At 41.4% G+C, this 17,072-nt stretch overlaps 1 protein-coding gene and 1 long non-coding RNA gene across 2 annotated transcripts in view; one reads left to right on the top strand and one right to left on the bottom strand.

Annotated features, from left to right (window-relative positions):
* The first annotated feature begins 4,731 nt into the window (after positions 1-4,731).
* The window catches only part of LOC123115411 (uncharacterized), a 15,889-nt gene continuing 3,548 nt past the window's right edge, over positions 4,732-17,072 (top strand). Inside the window, exons 1-8 of the mRNA XM_044536571.1 lie at positions 4,732-5,015; positions 5,120-5,275; positions 5,369-5,515; positions 5,638-5,789; positions 14,340-14,621; positions 14,724-14,854; positions 16,583-16,700; positions 16,811-16,903. Of these exons, the coding sequence (XP_044392506.1) occupies positions 4,775-5,015; positions 5,120-5,275; positions 5,369-5,515; positions 5,638-5,789; positions 14,340-14,621; positions 14,724-14,854; positions 16,583-16,700; positions 16,811-16,903 (1,320 nt within the window). The 5' untranslated portion in view covers positions 4,732-4,774. The remainder of the gene's footprint in view (positions 5,016-5,119; positions 5,276-5,368; positions 5,516-5,637; positions 5,790-14,339; positions 14,622-14,723; positions 14,855-16,582; positions 16,701-16,810; positions 16,904-17,072) is intronic.
* Positions 8,168-11,561, bottom strand: LOC123115412 (uncharacterized). Its single transcript, XR_006456606.1, has 3 exons — positions 11,207-11,561; positions 10,178-10,342; positions 8,168-8,942 (listed from the first exon to the last, which is right to left on the bottom strand). It is a non-coding gene; the product is annotated as an uncharacterized lncRNA (long non-coding RNA).

The following is a 17,072-nucleotide window of genomic DNA, read 5'->3' as shown; positions in this document are numbered from 1 at the left end:
GTCGCGCCCTGGGCGCTTCCTCCGGATTTTTTTCCAGTTTTCCGCCCGCCTTTCATATTTTTAGATGGTATTTTGTTTTCAACTTTTCAGTTTTGCACCGGTCTTTCTTATCTTTTCAACAAACAAAAAATTAAAAAGAAATTACGCGTTATTTTGCTTCCTTGGGAGGTTCGGTTTTGCTTCCATGAGAGGCATGATTTTGCCTCGCGAGAGGCACGACCGTGCCTCTCGAAAACGAAAAAAAGCATATTTTTTTCTTGCGCGAGACACAGAGTTTTGCTTCCACAAGAGGCATGGTTTTGCTTTTGTAAGAGGCACGTCCGTCTCTTTCGGAAATGAAAAAAATGCATTTTTTTCGTGAGAGGCATGGTTTTGCTTCCGCGAGACGTGCCTCTCTGAAACGAAAAAACACATTTCTTTTTTTTCTTTTGTTCCGTGAGAGGCACCGTTTTGCTTCGGCGAGAGGCAGGGCCGTGCCTCCCGGAAACGAAAAAATGCGTTTTTTTCTTCCGAGACAGGCACGGTTTTGTTTTTGCAGGAGGCACGAATTTGCTTTCGCGAGAGGCACGACCGTGCCTCTCGGAAACGGCTTCCGAAAAGGAAAAAAACATGCTCTCGATTAGGTTTTTTCGTTATTTTTTTTCTGAAAAAAAGTTCGTCAAAACCTATCAACATGGGATCTAGTTTTGAAGATCTCGACGCGGGGAATTCAACGGTGAAAACGGTTCAAAAATTTCGATGCACGGTTTAAGATATAAAATGTTTTGAATAAATGAATCTACGGAAAAATGGAAAACTTTCAGGTTACGATAGTGCACCACTTGTTACAATCTAGGGAGGTGGGAGTGATATTGGAAGGAATACTCCTCAATTAGTGATTTCGGTAGGAGGTATAAAGCAAAATCACAAAATCAGAAAAGGATGCAGCCAGGCCCATAGACAACCCATGTTGAACGAGTCGATGAGGAAAAACATTACTGATTTTCTTTGTTTTTCTTAGTTTCTTTTTTGGTTTTCACTGTCCTTTTCTTTGGTTTTGTTCTTTCTTTCACGTTTTCATCAGTTCTCATTGTTTTATATCGGTTTTCACTGTTTCTACTCTTTTGCATTGTTTTTTTTCTCATTTGTATTATCCTTGTTTTTCTTTCTTATTTTCATTGGATTTTTTGTTTTTCATAGTTTTTATCAATTTTCATCAGTTTCCTTTTTGTTCAACACATATAACTTTTTTCAATACATATTCAATATTTTCAGTATAAATCTGAAACATTTTTTATATACACATTAAACTTTTTGCAATACATTATTAACATATTTTGAATGCTTATATTTTTTTTATGTCAACTTTTTTCCATATGCATTTACATTTTTTGTCTATATCTAATACATATTTCTAATACGTGTTTCACATTTTTCAAAAACAAGATTAACATTATTCGAATACATGGTCGATATTTTTCTATGCACATTTAACATTTTTAAAGTCTTGATTACTCCCTCCATTCCCTTATACAAGGCCACTATGGAAAATACATTTTGCATCTATACAAGACCACTAACAGTAATCGAGGTAAGAATTAATGATGTTTTCTCGTAATAGCAACTTGTCTAATACTTGCATGCATGTGGTCATAATTACACTGCGCTACTTTCTTCTCATTCCTTCCTTGCATGCATGCAAGCGTATTAATGATCCCGGTTAACAAGAAGAAAAGTTAGATTACAAAGCAATCATTAAATTTTACCTTGGTACCTGTAATATGAGTTTGTGGCCTTGTATAAGGAAATGGAGGGAGTAATATTTTTCAAATACAAGAATAACATTTTTTAACACACGGTGAACATATTTTCTAGACACATTTTATGTATTCAAAATGCTTGATTAATGTTTTACAAATACTATTTAACACTTTTTAAAATAAATATTAAAAAAATACATGATCAATTTCTTTCACACACATTGTACATTTTTGGTATACATGAGTATCATTTTCGCTATATATATTTAATATTTATAAATGCTTGGTTATTTTTTCAAATGATTTATGCAATGTGTTTTTTAATGTATTTATTTATAATTTTTTTGAGACAATTCACCAAATCTTTATTAGTTCGTCACAATGTTTACAGGGAAGGAAGATTCCCCGGATGACCTAACAAGACATGGCGGCCACCTCCAAGGGTAAGAGCATGCTTCACTAAATTGTGAGCCTCAAAATTTGAGCTCCTACATTTATGAACTATTTTACAAGAAATAAATGAAGCAGAGTGGATAATGATCTCCCGAATTACTACTCCATAACCTGCCAAATTTCACCGACCGCCTTGCAATCTGATGCAATATGTAATCTCTGTATATAAAGATCGTTCGCTAGGGCCAAAGCCTCCTTGACAACAAAAGATTCTAGTGTTGTTGGGTCTGAGATGTGCCTGAAAGCAATACCAGACGCGTCTAAGAAGGCTCCTCCTTGGTCCCTGCAGATTGCTCCTATCGCTCCAAATCCATGATGAGACACTGCTACGTCCACATGTAGTTTCGAGTAGTCCGACGCAGGCGGGATCCAATGTGCTGAATTTGGAATCACTGGATTAGCAGGTACTCCTGGATGTCTCACATTGATCACCTGCAGCTCTGACAAGTATGACCTGATAAAACCATGTACGTATGCGGCAAAAGAAATATGTCTTCATGAATGGCCTTTCTCCTTGCTCCCCGTATTGCCTATAGAGTGACCACAACATGGACAAAAACATTGCTCGATAATATCTCATGTGCTGTCCTCTGTGTGGGCGCACATTATTAGCTCATGATGTGTTCTGGAGAGAATGCCTAGACACTACCCGCCATCGGGCAGGAGAGGAGGGGGTGCCTCCAAGTATCCCTAGCCCCCCATAATGTGCAACTCTCCGTCGTTGCCATGTTCCAATGATTTAACAGAACTTCCCGGGGGATTGATTGCCTTGCAAGCCTCCATAAAAAGATGGGAAGTTTAGAGGGCACCTGAATGTGCCAAATGGAAGTCCATTGATTGTGCTTCGAATGTGCAACCGAAGTGCCTGATTCTTCATCGATCTAGTTCTCTTTGCTGAGCTTGGTATGCATGATCGTACGGTAGGTAGACCATACCGTGAAGATGCCCCGACTTTCCTCATGCCAAGCCATAAATCCGAGACTCTCCTCATACAGAACAGTATTTTAAGGATCTCGGCTGCATCAAAATGTGTAAAAACTGATCTAACCATGTCCTCGTTCCAGGTCGTTGTAGTTGTGTCGATGAGCTGGGCTACCCTGACCGAAGGATGTGGAACTAGGGATGTAATGGGACGTTTGAAACTCTCCTGTGGTATTCAATTGTGTGTCCAAATGCCCGTGCTCTTGCCATCGCTAATTCTGCAGATGATTCCTTGTGCTAAAATATCACACCGATCCAATATCTCACGCCAAATCTGAGAGGGATGAGACCCAAGCTCAGCCTCTAGCAAATCACATCCAGGAAAGTATATGGCTTTAAGCATCCGGGTGCTGAATGAAATTTCATCAGTCATTATCTGCCATGCTTGCCTCGCAAGTAGTGCCAAGTTGAAAACCTCCAGATCTCAGAAGTCTAAACCTCCGAGGTGTTTTGGTCTCGTCATTACAACCCATGCCACCAAACTTGGTTTTCTTCTACCTTGCTTTGATCCCCACCAGAACTACCTTATAATCGAGGTGATATTCTCACAAAGGCCTCGGGGTAACCAGAAACAGGACATGGAAACAAACCGGGATAGCTTGCGCCACTGACTTCTCCATCCTTTTATCTTCTCCATCCTTTCCCGTTGCCGACAGGAGCTTCTGCACTCCCATACCCGGTCTCTCAAATACTTGAAGGTCCCATTCTTGGAATGGCCAACATTTCTCAGCATGCCAAGATAACGATCACTGAGAGAATTATTATGGACTTGAATTGAACTCTTTATAGCTTCTCTTACTGGACCTCGGCATCCCTTGCTGAAGAATATTGAGGATTTCTCATGATTTACTCTCTGACCTGAGGCATTCCAACAAGTCTCTAACAGGTTTGACACCGCAAAAAAAAAAAAAAAAAACGAGGTTGCAGCCTCCCGCGCGCCTGGGTCGGTCCATCCGGCGCTTGGCTTAATGAGAGACTTTTCTATTTTCGCATTAAATATTGAAAATAGAGAAAAAGTAAACCCAGCCTCATGAAAAAATGTTAATAAATATTGAGAATTGTTCGGGAGTTCAAAAAAGTTTCACTACTTTCAAAAAAAATCATGGAAAATCTTCAATAATTTTAGAAAATGATGTGAAATTTGCAAAATGTGCATGAATTTCAAAAATGTTTGGTGATTCAAAAATATGTTTGTGATATCAAAAAAGTTCACAAATATGAGAAAAATGTTTGTGAATTCAAAAAGTTGACGTGTTCGAAAAATGTTCTCGAAATTAAAAATAAAACGAAAAAGGGAATGAGGAAAACAAAAGAAGGAAATAAAAAAAGAAATGTCAAATAGAGGCTGAAGGAAAAGAAAAAAAATTCACGTTTGCAAAGTAGGAAGAAGGAAAAGGAAAGAACAAAATTTGATTTTTTTTTTAGAATGCCATCCGATAAACAGGACGTGCCAAATAGGAATTCGCGTCAATCCCCAAAGCTTTCTTCTTCTTCTTAAAAAAAACAAAGAATCGCCAAACCCTTGGCCCAAAATATAAACAAATCCCCAAACCCTTGTCCGGCTTGCCCGGTGCAGAACCCGCGGCGCACGAGCTGAGAAGATGCCGAAGGTCGGCAGGCGGCGCACGAGAGAGAGTCCGGAGAAGGAGAGGGAAGCGGGAGGCGGTGGCGCACAAGTTACGAAGATGCCCAAGGCCGGCAGGCGGCGCACGAGGGGGAATCCGGATCCGGAGACGGAGAGGGAAGCCAAGAAGAGAAGCCTGGCGGAGGAGGAGGCCTCTCCTTCAGCGATGTTTGCGGTCATTGAGCGCGGCGATGCCCCTCAATCCGAAGCAAAACCAGGTGATTTTTTTGCCCCATTTTCTCATCACGGCAGACTGTGGCATGCATGTTTATTGGTGTTTATTACTTGTTCCTGCTGGACGACTTTAATTTTGTTTCTGCAGATCGTGTCTACGATGTGGTCCAGTCCTTGACGGAGGAATCCTCCGGTTCACCCATTCCTCTGCTCCATGAACCCTACATCCCCAACGAGCTAGCCTCCCATCCGGGCGCACACCACGCCTTCCAGCTTGCCGAAGCCAAATACAATGCAGAAAACGGTGAAATTAATTTCCCCTTGGTTCCTCCTTTCCTTGTTAACATGCTAATCGTGTGTGTTTAATCAATCTCATGATTAGTTTTATGTACATTAGACCATCGATATGCTTTGTTCACAATGGCTCGCGGCCCTCCGCACTCGTGTCTGTTCAATGAGCGGCGCCTTCTTCCAATCCGTGAATCCGCAAAGGACGCCGTGCTTCTTGCCTCCGGATCTGTCGTTAGGCTCTCCTCCTCTCTTGGTACGTGTGTGTTTTTGTCACATCATGCATGCTTGTTGCTGATCAACATTTGCTAACAAACTAAGTGTTGCCACTCTTGGTTTCCTAATTAGTTAACACATACTTATATGCTTTAATTGCAGGCCGCATGCCACTGAATAAGTGCTGTGGGTTGTGGTTCCAATGGGATGAAGAGAAGAAAACCGGCATTGTTTTGACGTCTGCGTATCTAGTTCGCAAACAGGATCCCTCCATGATGGACCAGTGGACAGGAAAGTATCATCGTGATGCTCGGGTGAGCTTCTTAACACTAAGTCGGTAGTGGACAGGAAAACAGGAAGCATAGCACATGTGAAATTCAAATACCATCTAAAATGCAGTTCACACCATAGCAAATACACATAAGGTTCACATAGCTAGCAAAATAGCCGGTAAAAACCTAAAGTGCACATAAGGTTCAGCAGTTCACACAACAAGCTGCAACCAGCAAGCATAATAAGATAAGTGGTAAATGACATGTTGCCCAAGCAGCCAAGCAACAGCCCAAAGCAGCTCAAGCAGCCAAGTAGCATGCTCATGGATCTGTCGTCATCCAAATAGGTGCATCCAGTCAAAAAAAATCACTTCATCATGAAGATCTCTAAATCTTGCACTCCGACGAAAGTCAAGCTGTTCACTAGTTCGCATAGCATCTCCATTGACACTCCAATGTATGTCATTGCCATCTTCTTCATCTCCATCAGTAAACACCATGAAAGCATGATCATCTCCTCCCTCAAAACAAGAAGCCTTGTGCTTCAGATGCGTCAATACTTAGAAGAACATCAATGTTCTTCCACTCCTTGATCCTTTTCTTCTTTGGACACTTGAGTTGAATTGGATGCACACAAGTTTATTGAGGCAGTCTGTTGTAGGCGATTTCTCCTCTTGGTATGTATCTGCAAGTTCAAATGCTTCTAGTCAGGAACTAGATAATAGGAACTTGAGAAAACACTGAACCAACTCCAGTTTTAGAGACTAACCGACTCAAAACAACTCCAGTTTCTCTCACTACCAGAAGAACTCGAGGTCAAAGATATGATGTTGATAGCCATGTCCTTCAGCCCTGGTGTCTCACCTCCATACATTCTCCACCAAGCAACTAGGAACAGGAATTTCATAGTCAGGAACTAGGGAATGGGAAAGGTGTGACGACACCCGGGAGTCCCGGCACCCTGTAATCCCGTCCATCCAGCCGTATGACGATTTGTGCCAGCCACTGTACAACTGCAGACATTTTGCAGCGTCAGAGTAATTAGGCCAGCTTTTTTAAGGGGACAAAGAGCGATGGGAGGAGGCTGTAGCATGCAGAAAAAGGTCAGGCAGGTCTAGGACTGGCAGGAATCCCGGGCGGTCCAGGCGATGTCTGAAATGACAGCAGGGGAGAGAGCAGAGAGACATGAGAGAGAATGAGATTTTTTTATGTGATGTACATGAGAGATAGTAGTAGAAAGGGAGGAGAGAGAGAGCGTGCACATTTCTTCCTTCAAGAAGTGTTGCGGGCTTGATAGAGAAAGGAAGAAGGTGAGAGAGTGGACATGGGACACTTGAGAGAGAGAAAGGAAGATGAAGCAGAGAGAGAGAACAGTTGTTATGAGACACGTGGAGGGAGAGAGAACCTGCTTCTTCGACAGTGAATAGGCATGCAGAAGTACTAGTGCAGTCGGCTCTAAAAAACATTTCTTCTCTGCTTGATCACTGTATGCATGCTCTGCTAAACAAAACGTTGCTACAGTGCCTGGTACATATCCCTAGATTCTGTTTATAGACGTGCGGTGGCGATAAAGGGGTGCCTAGGCACCCGGGTACTAAAACTCCAATCTCGGAAGGGAATAGGAAGTTGAGTAGTTGACAAAATATGTAAGTGAAATGACAAATGAGTAATGACTAACCACGATTGTACTCAAAGTTTTGGCAAGTCGCAGCAAGATTTTTTTCAAGGGATCCCTCTCTGCTTTGGAATTTGCCTATTTCGTAGTTCACAACTTTGTTATTGATTTCATCACCATGATAGAATGTCTCCACACAAGAGTAGAAGGCTGTATTGATGTCAGCAGCATCAAATAAGCAGTCAATTGCAGTGGGGCATCAAACATATCTTTCATCTTCTTGTCAACTATAGCTAACACATCTTTGCAGCGCACCTCGACATTACTAAATCTTTGATTTCCTGCTTTGCCTTCGCCATCTCTCCATACAAAAAGCCCATTGAGGGTCGCACATCACCGTCAACCAACTGGAGGACCTTCATCAACGGCTCGAACACCTTGATGCAAAGATTCACACCCTTTCAGAAGGGCTTGTAATATTATGGCTATTGCATCTTTGTCTTTCTTTGAGTGCACATTCTTGATCTTGTCCCACATCAAGGATACCACCATCTTAGTGAGTCAGCCTTGTCTGCAAAGGCTTTGCAAAGTGAGCAATTGGGAAGCAAATCTGGTCACTTCGGGCCTTATGATTTCTCTCTTCTTGTTGAAGGACCTCGTGGCTCATGCACTATAAGGTGCGATGGTGGCCATACAAGGGAAAGTTGTGGCTCCACCCATGTTTGGTGCACCCACGCAATGAACAGTAAAATCTAAAAAAATAGAAAAAAAAAGTCAAAAACTTCCGGTATTGACTATGAGCAAATGTTTTACAACCGTCACTACAAGAATCTTGTTAATCCATGACAGATACAGTCTGTCACAAAACAGTATAAAGCCGTCATGGATGGAGGCCTGTGACGGACCTAGGGTCCGTCATGTATATCGCGTCATAATTTGACAACTATACCATCATGACAGCTCCTGACCGTCATCGATTAGTCCCTAGGCCCGCCCAGGCCCGGGCCTCTGTGACGGACTAATCCGTCAAGGATTGACATGATGTGGCAACAACATGGTTCTGACATGGCATCTGCGTGGCGCCAGCATGGGTCTGACGTGCCATCTAGTTGGCGCCAACATGGCATATACATGGCACCAGCGTGGCCTTCGGCCCAATAATGTTTCAGCCCACTTATTTTTATCTAGCCCGGCCCAATAGCCTATTTTTGCTCACCAAATAAGGCCCAACAAGAAAACCTAGGCCTATGATATTCACCCAATTGAAAAACAATCCATTCCATCCATCAGCCCAGCTAGCACAACAAACTTACACGACTCAATTATTTTGACATACCAGGCCCATAGTTTGACCGAGTTTACAAATTTCCATGTTATTTCATCCATGACCCTTTCTAAAAAATCATCCATTACAACAAGCATCCTAGATGACATCACTAAAGCCACATTGGGAATATTTACAAACATATATAGAGATACAAGTTCATCCAGGAGTACAACAAGTATGTATTGGCCCTCTACGAAGACCGAGGTGAGCCTCTCCACAAGTTCTTCCCTCACATCTGCAAGAATTATTCTTCCTGCAAACAATAATTAACAAAAACAATCAATTAATTTGTTGCGGAAGGGAAAAAGATCCAATGCACATAATTCTTGTCTGTTTGGGGTGGTACCAAACCGCCAACAGAAACAATGTCAAAATTGCATAGCTGTATTTTATTTTGGGTCTCTATTTTAGATGACCTGGAGTAAGTCTCTGATATGTTGCCAATTATAAAACGGGACTTTCACTCCCCATTGATATTGGTCCTATGAATGTGAGAACCAATGCACTTGTTTGGCAACAAAAGTGTGTAACCAGCAACCACACTTATTTCAGAATACCATACAAAGGAAATAAATTAAACATGAACACTAACTTCACATTTCATCTAATAGTCTGACTAAGCACCATCACCACACCATAAGTTTACAAGTTAGAGTGTATATATGCGTCAAATCGATTTATTGCAGCAGAGGAGCAGTAAATGTATGAAATAAGGAGGGAATGTAATTTTAAGTAGTAGAAGCAGCAAGGTTACCAAAACGTACCTGATAAAATAAATTGAACAAAACAGTGCTGCATAATTATAACAACTGAACATTCAAACGGGGTGCTCTAGTTTCATTCAGAGTTCAACCAAATTGACACATACAAACTAAAAGAAAAACATGGTGCTTATTCATATGTATGTACAGATGCAAGTGATATTAGGTTTAGTGAGATTTCAATCATATGCACAAGCAAACTAAACATCCAAAGCTGTGTATTGAACCAAATTGAACCAATAAGTAGTGCACACTAATAAAAACTGAGCATCCAGTTTCAGTCAAAGTTGTACAATTGATGGTGTCAGCCTATTTACATGAAGCTAATTATCTCTTACAAAAAAATTGGCCATGCATGTATGTAAAAGAAATGAACCCCTTTTACACGAACATTCTGTGCTTGGTTACTAACTGAACATGCAGCTTCATACTTCGATACTACTCATCTCTGAAACTGTGCGTGCGTGTGTATCTCTAAAACATTTACTGCTTTATTTTCTCCTATGTTCCAGAAAGTACAGAGATTGTGCTAGTGCTTGAACCATATAGAGGTGTCCCCATTACGATTGTATAAAGCAATTTGTTTGAACAAACGTGATCCTTTGGTTTCAGTCAAGGTTCAACCGAATCGACACATAACCAAGACCTGATTTGTTTCGCATATAGCTACACAATTGCAAGTATCATCCAGATTTGGGGTAAGGGGGGAGAGAGAGAGGAAGCTCACCACACTAGGAGAGCAGGAGGACGCAACTGTCAGTCCACGCACGATGATAGAAGGCCTTGCTGCTCCGCCTCCTCTGGCCAAGATAGCTCGTCGGGGACGGCCGCGTCGAGGAGGACGACGTCTAGCCCGCTGCACTGGGATGAGAATGGGGTTCAGGGGCATTGCCTGCACGTTAAGAAACTTTAAGACAACCTCAAAAATATCAAATGTGTCCAGCATGGCACATACCCCAACAGCATGGGCCCAATGAGCTCATGTCTCATGTATGAACTATTCTGCAATTATTTCTAAAGAATATATATTCTTTAATTAGTTTATCATTACATAGTGTTTCCAATTACCATGCTCACTAATGGAAAATTACATCTTAAAAGTTAATTGTAGAAGGAAGTCGGTGCAGGTTTCTGTACAAACAACACCATGACCATGGTCTCCGAGCTACAATTATCCTACGATATGAAATACTTCTGTTATAGGAAAAACATATAATCTTGATGGACTACATAGTGAATCTTGGGATTTATCCTTTTTATTAATTGATCATTTCTATTTTGTTAATATTCATGTGGACAGAATGAGATTTATTTGGTTCTTCTACATTGCTTTCATATTTCTTATCATGCACGAATTTTAAAATGGATCAGATAGAGATACGCTGGTTCCACAAAGTATCTGTGCTTTCTAGCAGTAGGGATATGATTGTTATAGTTTGATAACCATGTTGCAGAAGTGCGAGAGCACACTTGGGTTCATGAGCCAACAGCAGGCGGATTGATTTTTGTTACACATAAGTAAAACTGGAAAAGATTTTGTAATGGTTTTCATTAGGTTATGGGATGGTAATTCACACTAAAGATATATGTTAGGTTAATGAATGAATTGGCATGCCCTGATGCTAAACAAAACAGGCTTCTCACAGAACTGATTCATACTCAAATACCATGCACGTGTACTGCCTGTAATAGAGGGTCTCAAAGTCCTAAACCATAACATGGGAGAAGGAAAGGCAGAAAGCACAAATATACATACCAACGGCGCGGCCACCAAAGAACTCGTCATCGATGTAGAGCCGTGGGAGTGTGGTCCGGCTGGAGTACTCTTTGAGCCCGTGATGGAGCGCTTTGTTGGCAAGCACGTCGTGCATCTCAGGGCACGTCCAACGAGCAAAGTATCAGCAACAGAGTATATCTTAATTAAGAATGAAGCATGCAAGTATATCACAGAATCACAATTAATCTGGCTACATCATAAAGACTGAGCAATAACATACCTTGAGAAGTACATCAGCACTGGCTACAGCCGACTACAGTTTCAGAGATAACAAATTAAGTTGTGTGCCAAAGAGACCATAACCAGTGGCTTCATTTCCTTGAAGTAGAATTGATACAAGACCAACTTCCAAGAAAACCATCCTGAATTGTGAAACAGTAGAAGCACATTAATTCCATGAAAATGCCATATGAAGCATAGTTTGCCACACCTGCCATTTAAGCACTAAAATAACTGGCATACAAGAGTAGGACGAACAGCCAATAGACTACACCATAACACATGAGGAACATTACTAACCATGGCATATGTCAAAATTCACATGCATAAGAGCAGGGGTTGCTTGTTCAGTCGTCCCTTGGGACAGTAGCATTATTCAACACATACACATCAGATCTGAATCTAATTACGAGGCCAAATAATGTGTACTCAAAAATCTGAATTCAATATCAGGTCACTTTTAATGCACTCAAATCCAATACCAGACCAATTAATGTACTCAAAACATGTATCCAGTACTAGGCCAATCTGAATCTAAGCAGAGCCAGATATGAAATTCATACTCACGAATCCCTCCTCGTATGCATGGAAGAAGAGTTGATACATAGGACACATGGACAAAATATATGATAAGGATTTATTTGTTTGCAGATTGAGGACACGACCATGACTTACAGATTTGCATTCTCTAACATGACATATCTTCAAGTTATAGAGTACCAAGAAACATAACCTATCTAGTGCAGATGTACCCATAAATAACTAAACAGTTAACAACTGGGATCAGAGCTTACAGGGGAGGAACCCACCGACGAAGATGATGACGAGGAGCAGCACATAAACACGGGGCAGGAGGGCCCTGGCAAAGCCAAGAAGGCAGTGCCCGTCGCGGTACCGCAATAGGCAGAAGCCGGTGGCCAGCTGCGTGGCGGTGGCGCCCCTGTACACTGCATCCATCAGCGCCATGTGTACCTCACCATAGCTCGCCCTGGACCAAAGATGGACCCGTGGCCACTGCAAGGGACATTAGAGACCTCTCATCGGCGTCGATCTGGTTGGGATGGCCAGCGTAGATCGCCGTGGCACGTGCTCTGCTTGACTGCGACCCAGGAAGGCGAACTAATCTGCACAGACGGCGTCGACCGTTGTCCAGCCGCAGCAGTTGGACCCGCCGCCGCCACTGTCGCCGCAGCTCGAGGGCGTGATCTGGAATGGGGTGGGAGATACGGGCTGGTGGCTGTAGCGGTGGGAAAGATGGGGACAGGGCGACGCATATAGAGGGGAGAAGAGAGGGCATCGATGGATCGGGACAGGTAAGGCTTGTTCTGCGGCGGCGCCGGTGTGGAGCGGGCGGAGGGAGATTGGTGGAGTGGTGGTGGCTGAGGGGACGGGAGGAGAGAATGGGGAATTAGGGTTAGGTGTGTGTGTGCGCTGTGGAGTTAAATGGGCTGGCTCAAAATTTTGCCACCCTGGCACGTTGGCCACTTAAAATTTTGCATCTTCGCGCCCTCTCTCAAACTTGAGGCACGCCCTTTTCTTTACGATCTCTATATATCGTTGAATGACTGACTGACAAATGGGGCAGATAAGTCAGCACACCCGACACATCAGCAGAGGCCATTCATGACGGTTTAGATTGCATATAAAGATAGAAAAATGGGAGGTAGTTGGTCGATACATGACGGTTTCCGTGACGATCCCCCAATGTCCGTCATCCAGGGGCTGCCATTTTGGGGGTCGTCTCCATCTTGCTGATCCATGACGGTTTCCATGACAGTTTCAAGAACGTCACCCAAAATCCGTCATGGATTAACAGATTTCTTGTAGTGCGTGCAAAGTTTGGTCACCAAATAACATCGAATGATCCACGTATGAAATGAAATACAAACTCTTGCTCTGCACCACGTTTCTGATTTTATATTTGAGTTATTTTTTAGCACAAACTTTATTTTTTCCTGTACAAAGCTCCTTTGCCCACAAAATTTTGCAAGCACCTAAAACATTTGCTCATAGTCGGATCTGCAAAGTTTCAGATTTTTTTTGATTTGTTTTGCTAGGTTTTCAATCATGGGTGTAGTGGGGTTGCAATGTTCATGGGTGTAGAACAACCACACTCTACACAGATATTGTGAAAGATTTGGCTTGGTCAATTGTCTTCTTGAACTTAGCTAGGTTTCCAATTCCTTGGAGCATCAAATTGACTGTGTGAGTCGCAGACAAGCTCCGAAAGATCTTTGGCCTCTTCACATTCAAGGGATCCTTAATTAGCTCTCATGTTATTTTAAGCATTGTTGGTTACAACCCGCACCACATGTTCAACACGAAATTCATCAGTTGTTTTGCCAACCAGATTGAAGATCATCTCACCTGTATGCGGTGTGTCTGAGGTTTCCTTTGACTTGATGAAGCTAACACCTTCCGAGCAATGTGACTAGATTCATAATGCTTCTCCTCTTCATGTTAGTCCAAGGATCAGTCACGAGAGAGCGGCCATTCTTTCCCTTCTCAACCTCTCGGTCCTTGAGTTCACTCTTAGTTCTTGCTTACGGAGATCCCATTGACTACGTGGATCTAGATCTGGGCCAAATTGACTAATGGCCTGAACTCATCATTGCCAATTGTATTGAATGGTCTTGACTTTCGAGTTCATTTTTTTTGTTTTTGGATTTAACTTTTGAGTTCATTTCCCCCCTTTGTTTTGTTGTTCCCCATCAGTTGCCCCTCAAATGAAATTATTTGTGATGTCTTGCTTGCTAAACCAGTAGCTAGTTACCAATTAAAAGTGAACCAGTATTTATGTATACATTGTACTAAAAAGGACTGGTTGGAGCTCGTTTTTAATTGTGAAAATTATCTTGGAAAATAGTGTCATAGTTTTGCGTTTGTCGCTCAGGTCATTGTTCACTTACTTGATGGCACAACTGCAAGAGGTAGTCTCCTGTACCTCCAGGAGCATTATGAAATTGCTCTTTATAAGGTTACAATGCACAAACCTGTTGAGTTGCCCACTTTTAATGACACGGTGCATTCGGGTCAAGATGTTTTCAGACTTGGAAGAGATGATGAAAGTTTGGATTTGAAGATAACTCATGGTAGGGTGGAATACAAAATCCCAGTTCGACATGAGAGATGTCACTACCTATATTTTTCCCCTGATGAATCTCGTCACCGTTTGGTATGTAACATAATTTAGTTTCAACTTTACGTTATATATTTCAATCAATGTTGCTATTTTTTACTACAAATTCTAATGTTTGTCATTGTTACTATGGTGTAGTTGCATGACCACGGAGGGCCTATCGTTGATCTAGAAGGGAAGGTTGTGGGACTGGTTAACAATCATATAAATGAGACTTTTGTGCCTTCATGCATATTACACAAGTGTTTGGATTTCTGGAGGATTTTCAAGTACGTCTTTTCGCTCTTTCACTTCAATTCTTTGTTAGTGCTATTAAGCTAATGTATTTCTTTTTGTCGGTTTTCTGTCTTTTATTTTTATTGACATTAAACTCACATGATTTAAAAAGTAATCATTTTTACTTGATTGTTTGCCAAGTTCTCATGCTTGACTTATATATTCCATAATTATTGTATGTACAAGTACTATTTGCTAAGTTTTTGATGTTTTACTACAATTAGTGTTTGTCCATTCTTGTTTACAATTTGCATGACCACAAAATTATGTTTGAACTGTGATTTCTTAGCTATTATTATGTCCGAATGAATTGCTAAAAAATTATTTATAGCAAAATCATGTACGTGAGGCCTAAGTGGCTACAAGTGGAGAACATCATAGGCAAAAAATACTACTAGGTCGAGTCGAGTCTTCCGGTTACCGACTTGTGGATTAGTTGATACTCGCCAAGATTAGTTCTGCCTAATTGTATACTAGTCGTTGACTACCATGTGTTATAAATGTTATTGTAAACACTATTATCAGTGGCCTCAGCTAATTTATAATGTGTACCAAAGAAGTATCCAACGACAAAAGGCAGCACAATCCAGAACTAGTCCATAATGCATCAAAGAAGTTCCCAATGACAAACGGCAACACCATCCAGAAGTTCTCTCCACTTCCATGTCTTCATCCCTCCATCACATCACATCCTTCGGCCCTACTTAAACATCCAGTTGATCAATCAATTGAAATTCACCAACTTCATGGCTTGGTCCAACAAAACTTTGTTTCTCCTTTCTCCTCCATTGTCGTCGGTGCAATCCATGTCCTAGTAGTTGTTCATCTCATCTTCACCCTCAACCATGGTATATTCATTGTGCTGCTACTCTTCTTCATCAACTGTCCGCACCCTCTTCCTAGCATAAATGACATGCGGGCCTATGGATCGACTAGTAGCACCATGAGTAGTCCTTTGTAAGATCCCCCCTCTTAGCATTTCCATACCACCCATGGCTGAGATCAACATCACCCCAATTCAATGCAACACCAACACCTTCTTGATAAACAGGTTTGGCATAAACATGAACCCATTCATTTTCCCACTGAAATTGTACCACTTGTTCTCTTCCAATTGCATCAATCTGTGTCTCTAGCAACTTCATTACCAAGGTTGCATCAAGTGATTCAACAGCAACATTATCATACACCAAGAAGATGGTACCTTCTGGACTATCCGTAAGTTAATTGACCAAATGGCATCCCTTCATGTCGGTCCACCCATCTGACATGAATGTGTGGGCATATTCTTTCCATTCCAACATGTGTTTCAGTTGAAATTGCCCTTTCAAGCAACGGGCATCCCCACATCATAGTAACTTCGTGATCTATAATCAAGACCATACCGCCCTATGGAATCCAATAGAAGCTCCTAGCTTCTTGAATTATCGATGTATAGTGGAAGGTTATTATCATAGAGGAAGTTTATCTTCTTGTTGTATTGTCCAAGTTTTAGTCACTTCATTGAATTTTGCATGTTTAATAAACTTTTTGTATCTAGCGTATAGGACCTAAATTTGATGTAAAGATTCAGTTTTTCTTTCGGTGACTTCGCTGTCCAATTTTTCGGGCATAATACTCTTTTGAGCAGGGTTTGAACTAATGTCTTATAAGAGTAATAATTCTAAGATGTTCTTTCCTAAAGTTTTTGTAACATTTAGTCTCGATTATATTTGGTATAGGTGCATGCCTCGGCTGCATCTTGGAATGACCTTTACTTCCATCAAGCTTTTAGACCCTATTTGTATTGAGAGGATGAAGCGTAAGCATAACATTGAGTCCGGTCTCATTGTTCAACAGGTATAGACGGCAGTGTTCACCTTTATTTTAATTTTATCCTTGTAATTAGTTTCTTCTGAAACTATTTTTCATATGTATATTATGGAGTAATCATGCTAATTAAACATTAGGTGTCAAAAGGATCATATGCCGAGAAACTGGGAATCCGCAAAGGTGATGTTATTGAAGGTTTTAATGGAAAATACATTTCTACGACAATTGAGGTTTGTGCATTGTATATTTATTAGATTTTAAATTTTTGCTACAACCAAATTTAGCTACTCTCAGCTGTAGGTTTAATCTCTCACGTACATACTAGATTGGGTTGATGGGTTGTGCTATAATCCAATAGGGAGCAAGTTATCATGCATTCTTAATTAGATAATCTGACTT

The sequence above is a fragment of the Triticum aestivum genome, chromosome 5B, assembly GCF_018294505.1.
Source record: "Triticum aestivum cultivar Chinese Spring chromosome 5B, IWGSC CS RefSeq v2.1, whole genome shotgun sequence".
In the NCBI taxonomy this organism is placed as follows: Eukaryota; Viridiplantae; Streptophyta; class Magnoliopsida; order Poales; family Poaceae; genus Triticum; species Triticum aestivum.
Note: the sequence above shows the minus strand (reverse complement) of the source record. Positions and strands in the feature narration are given on the sequence as shown.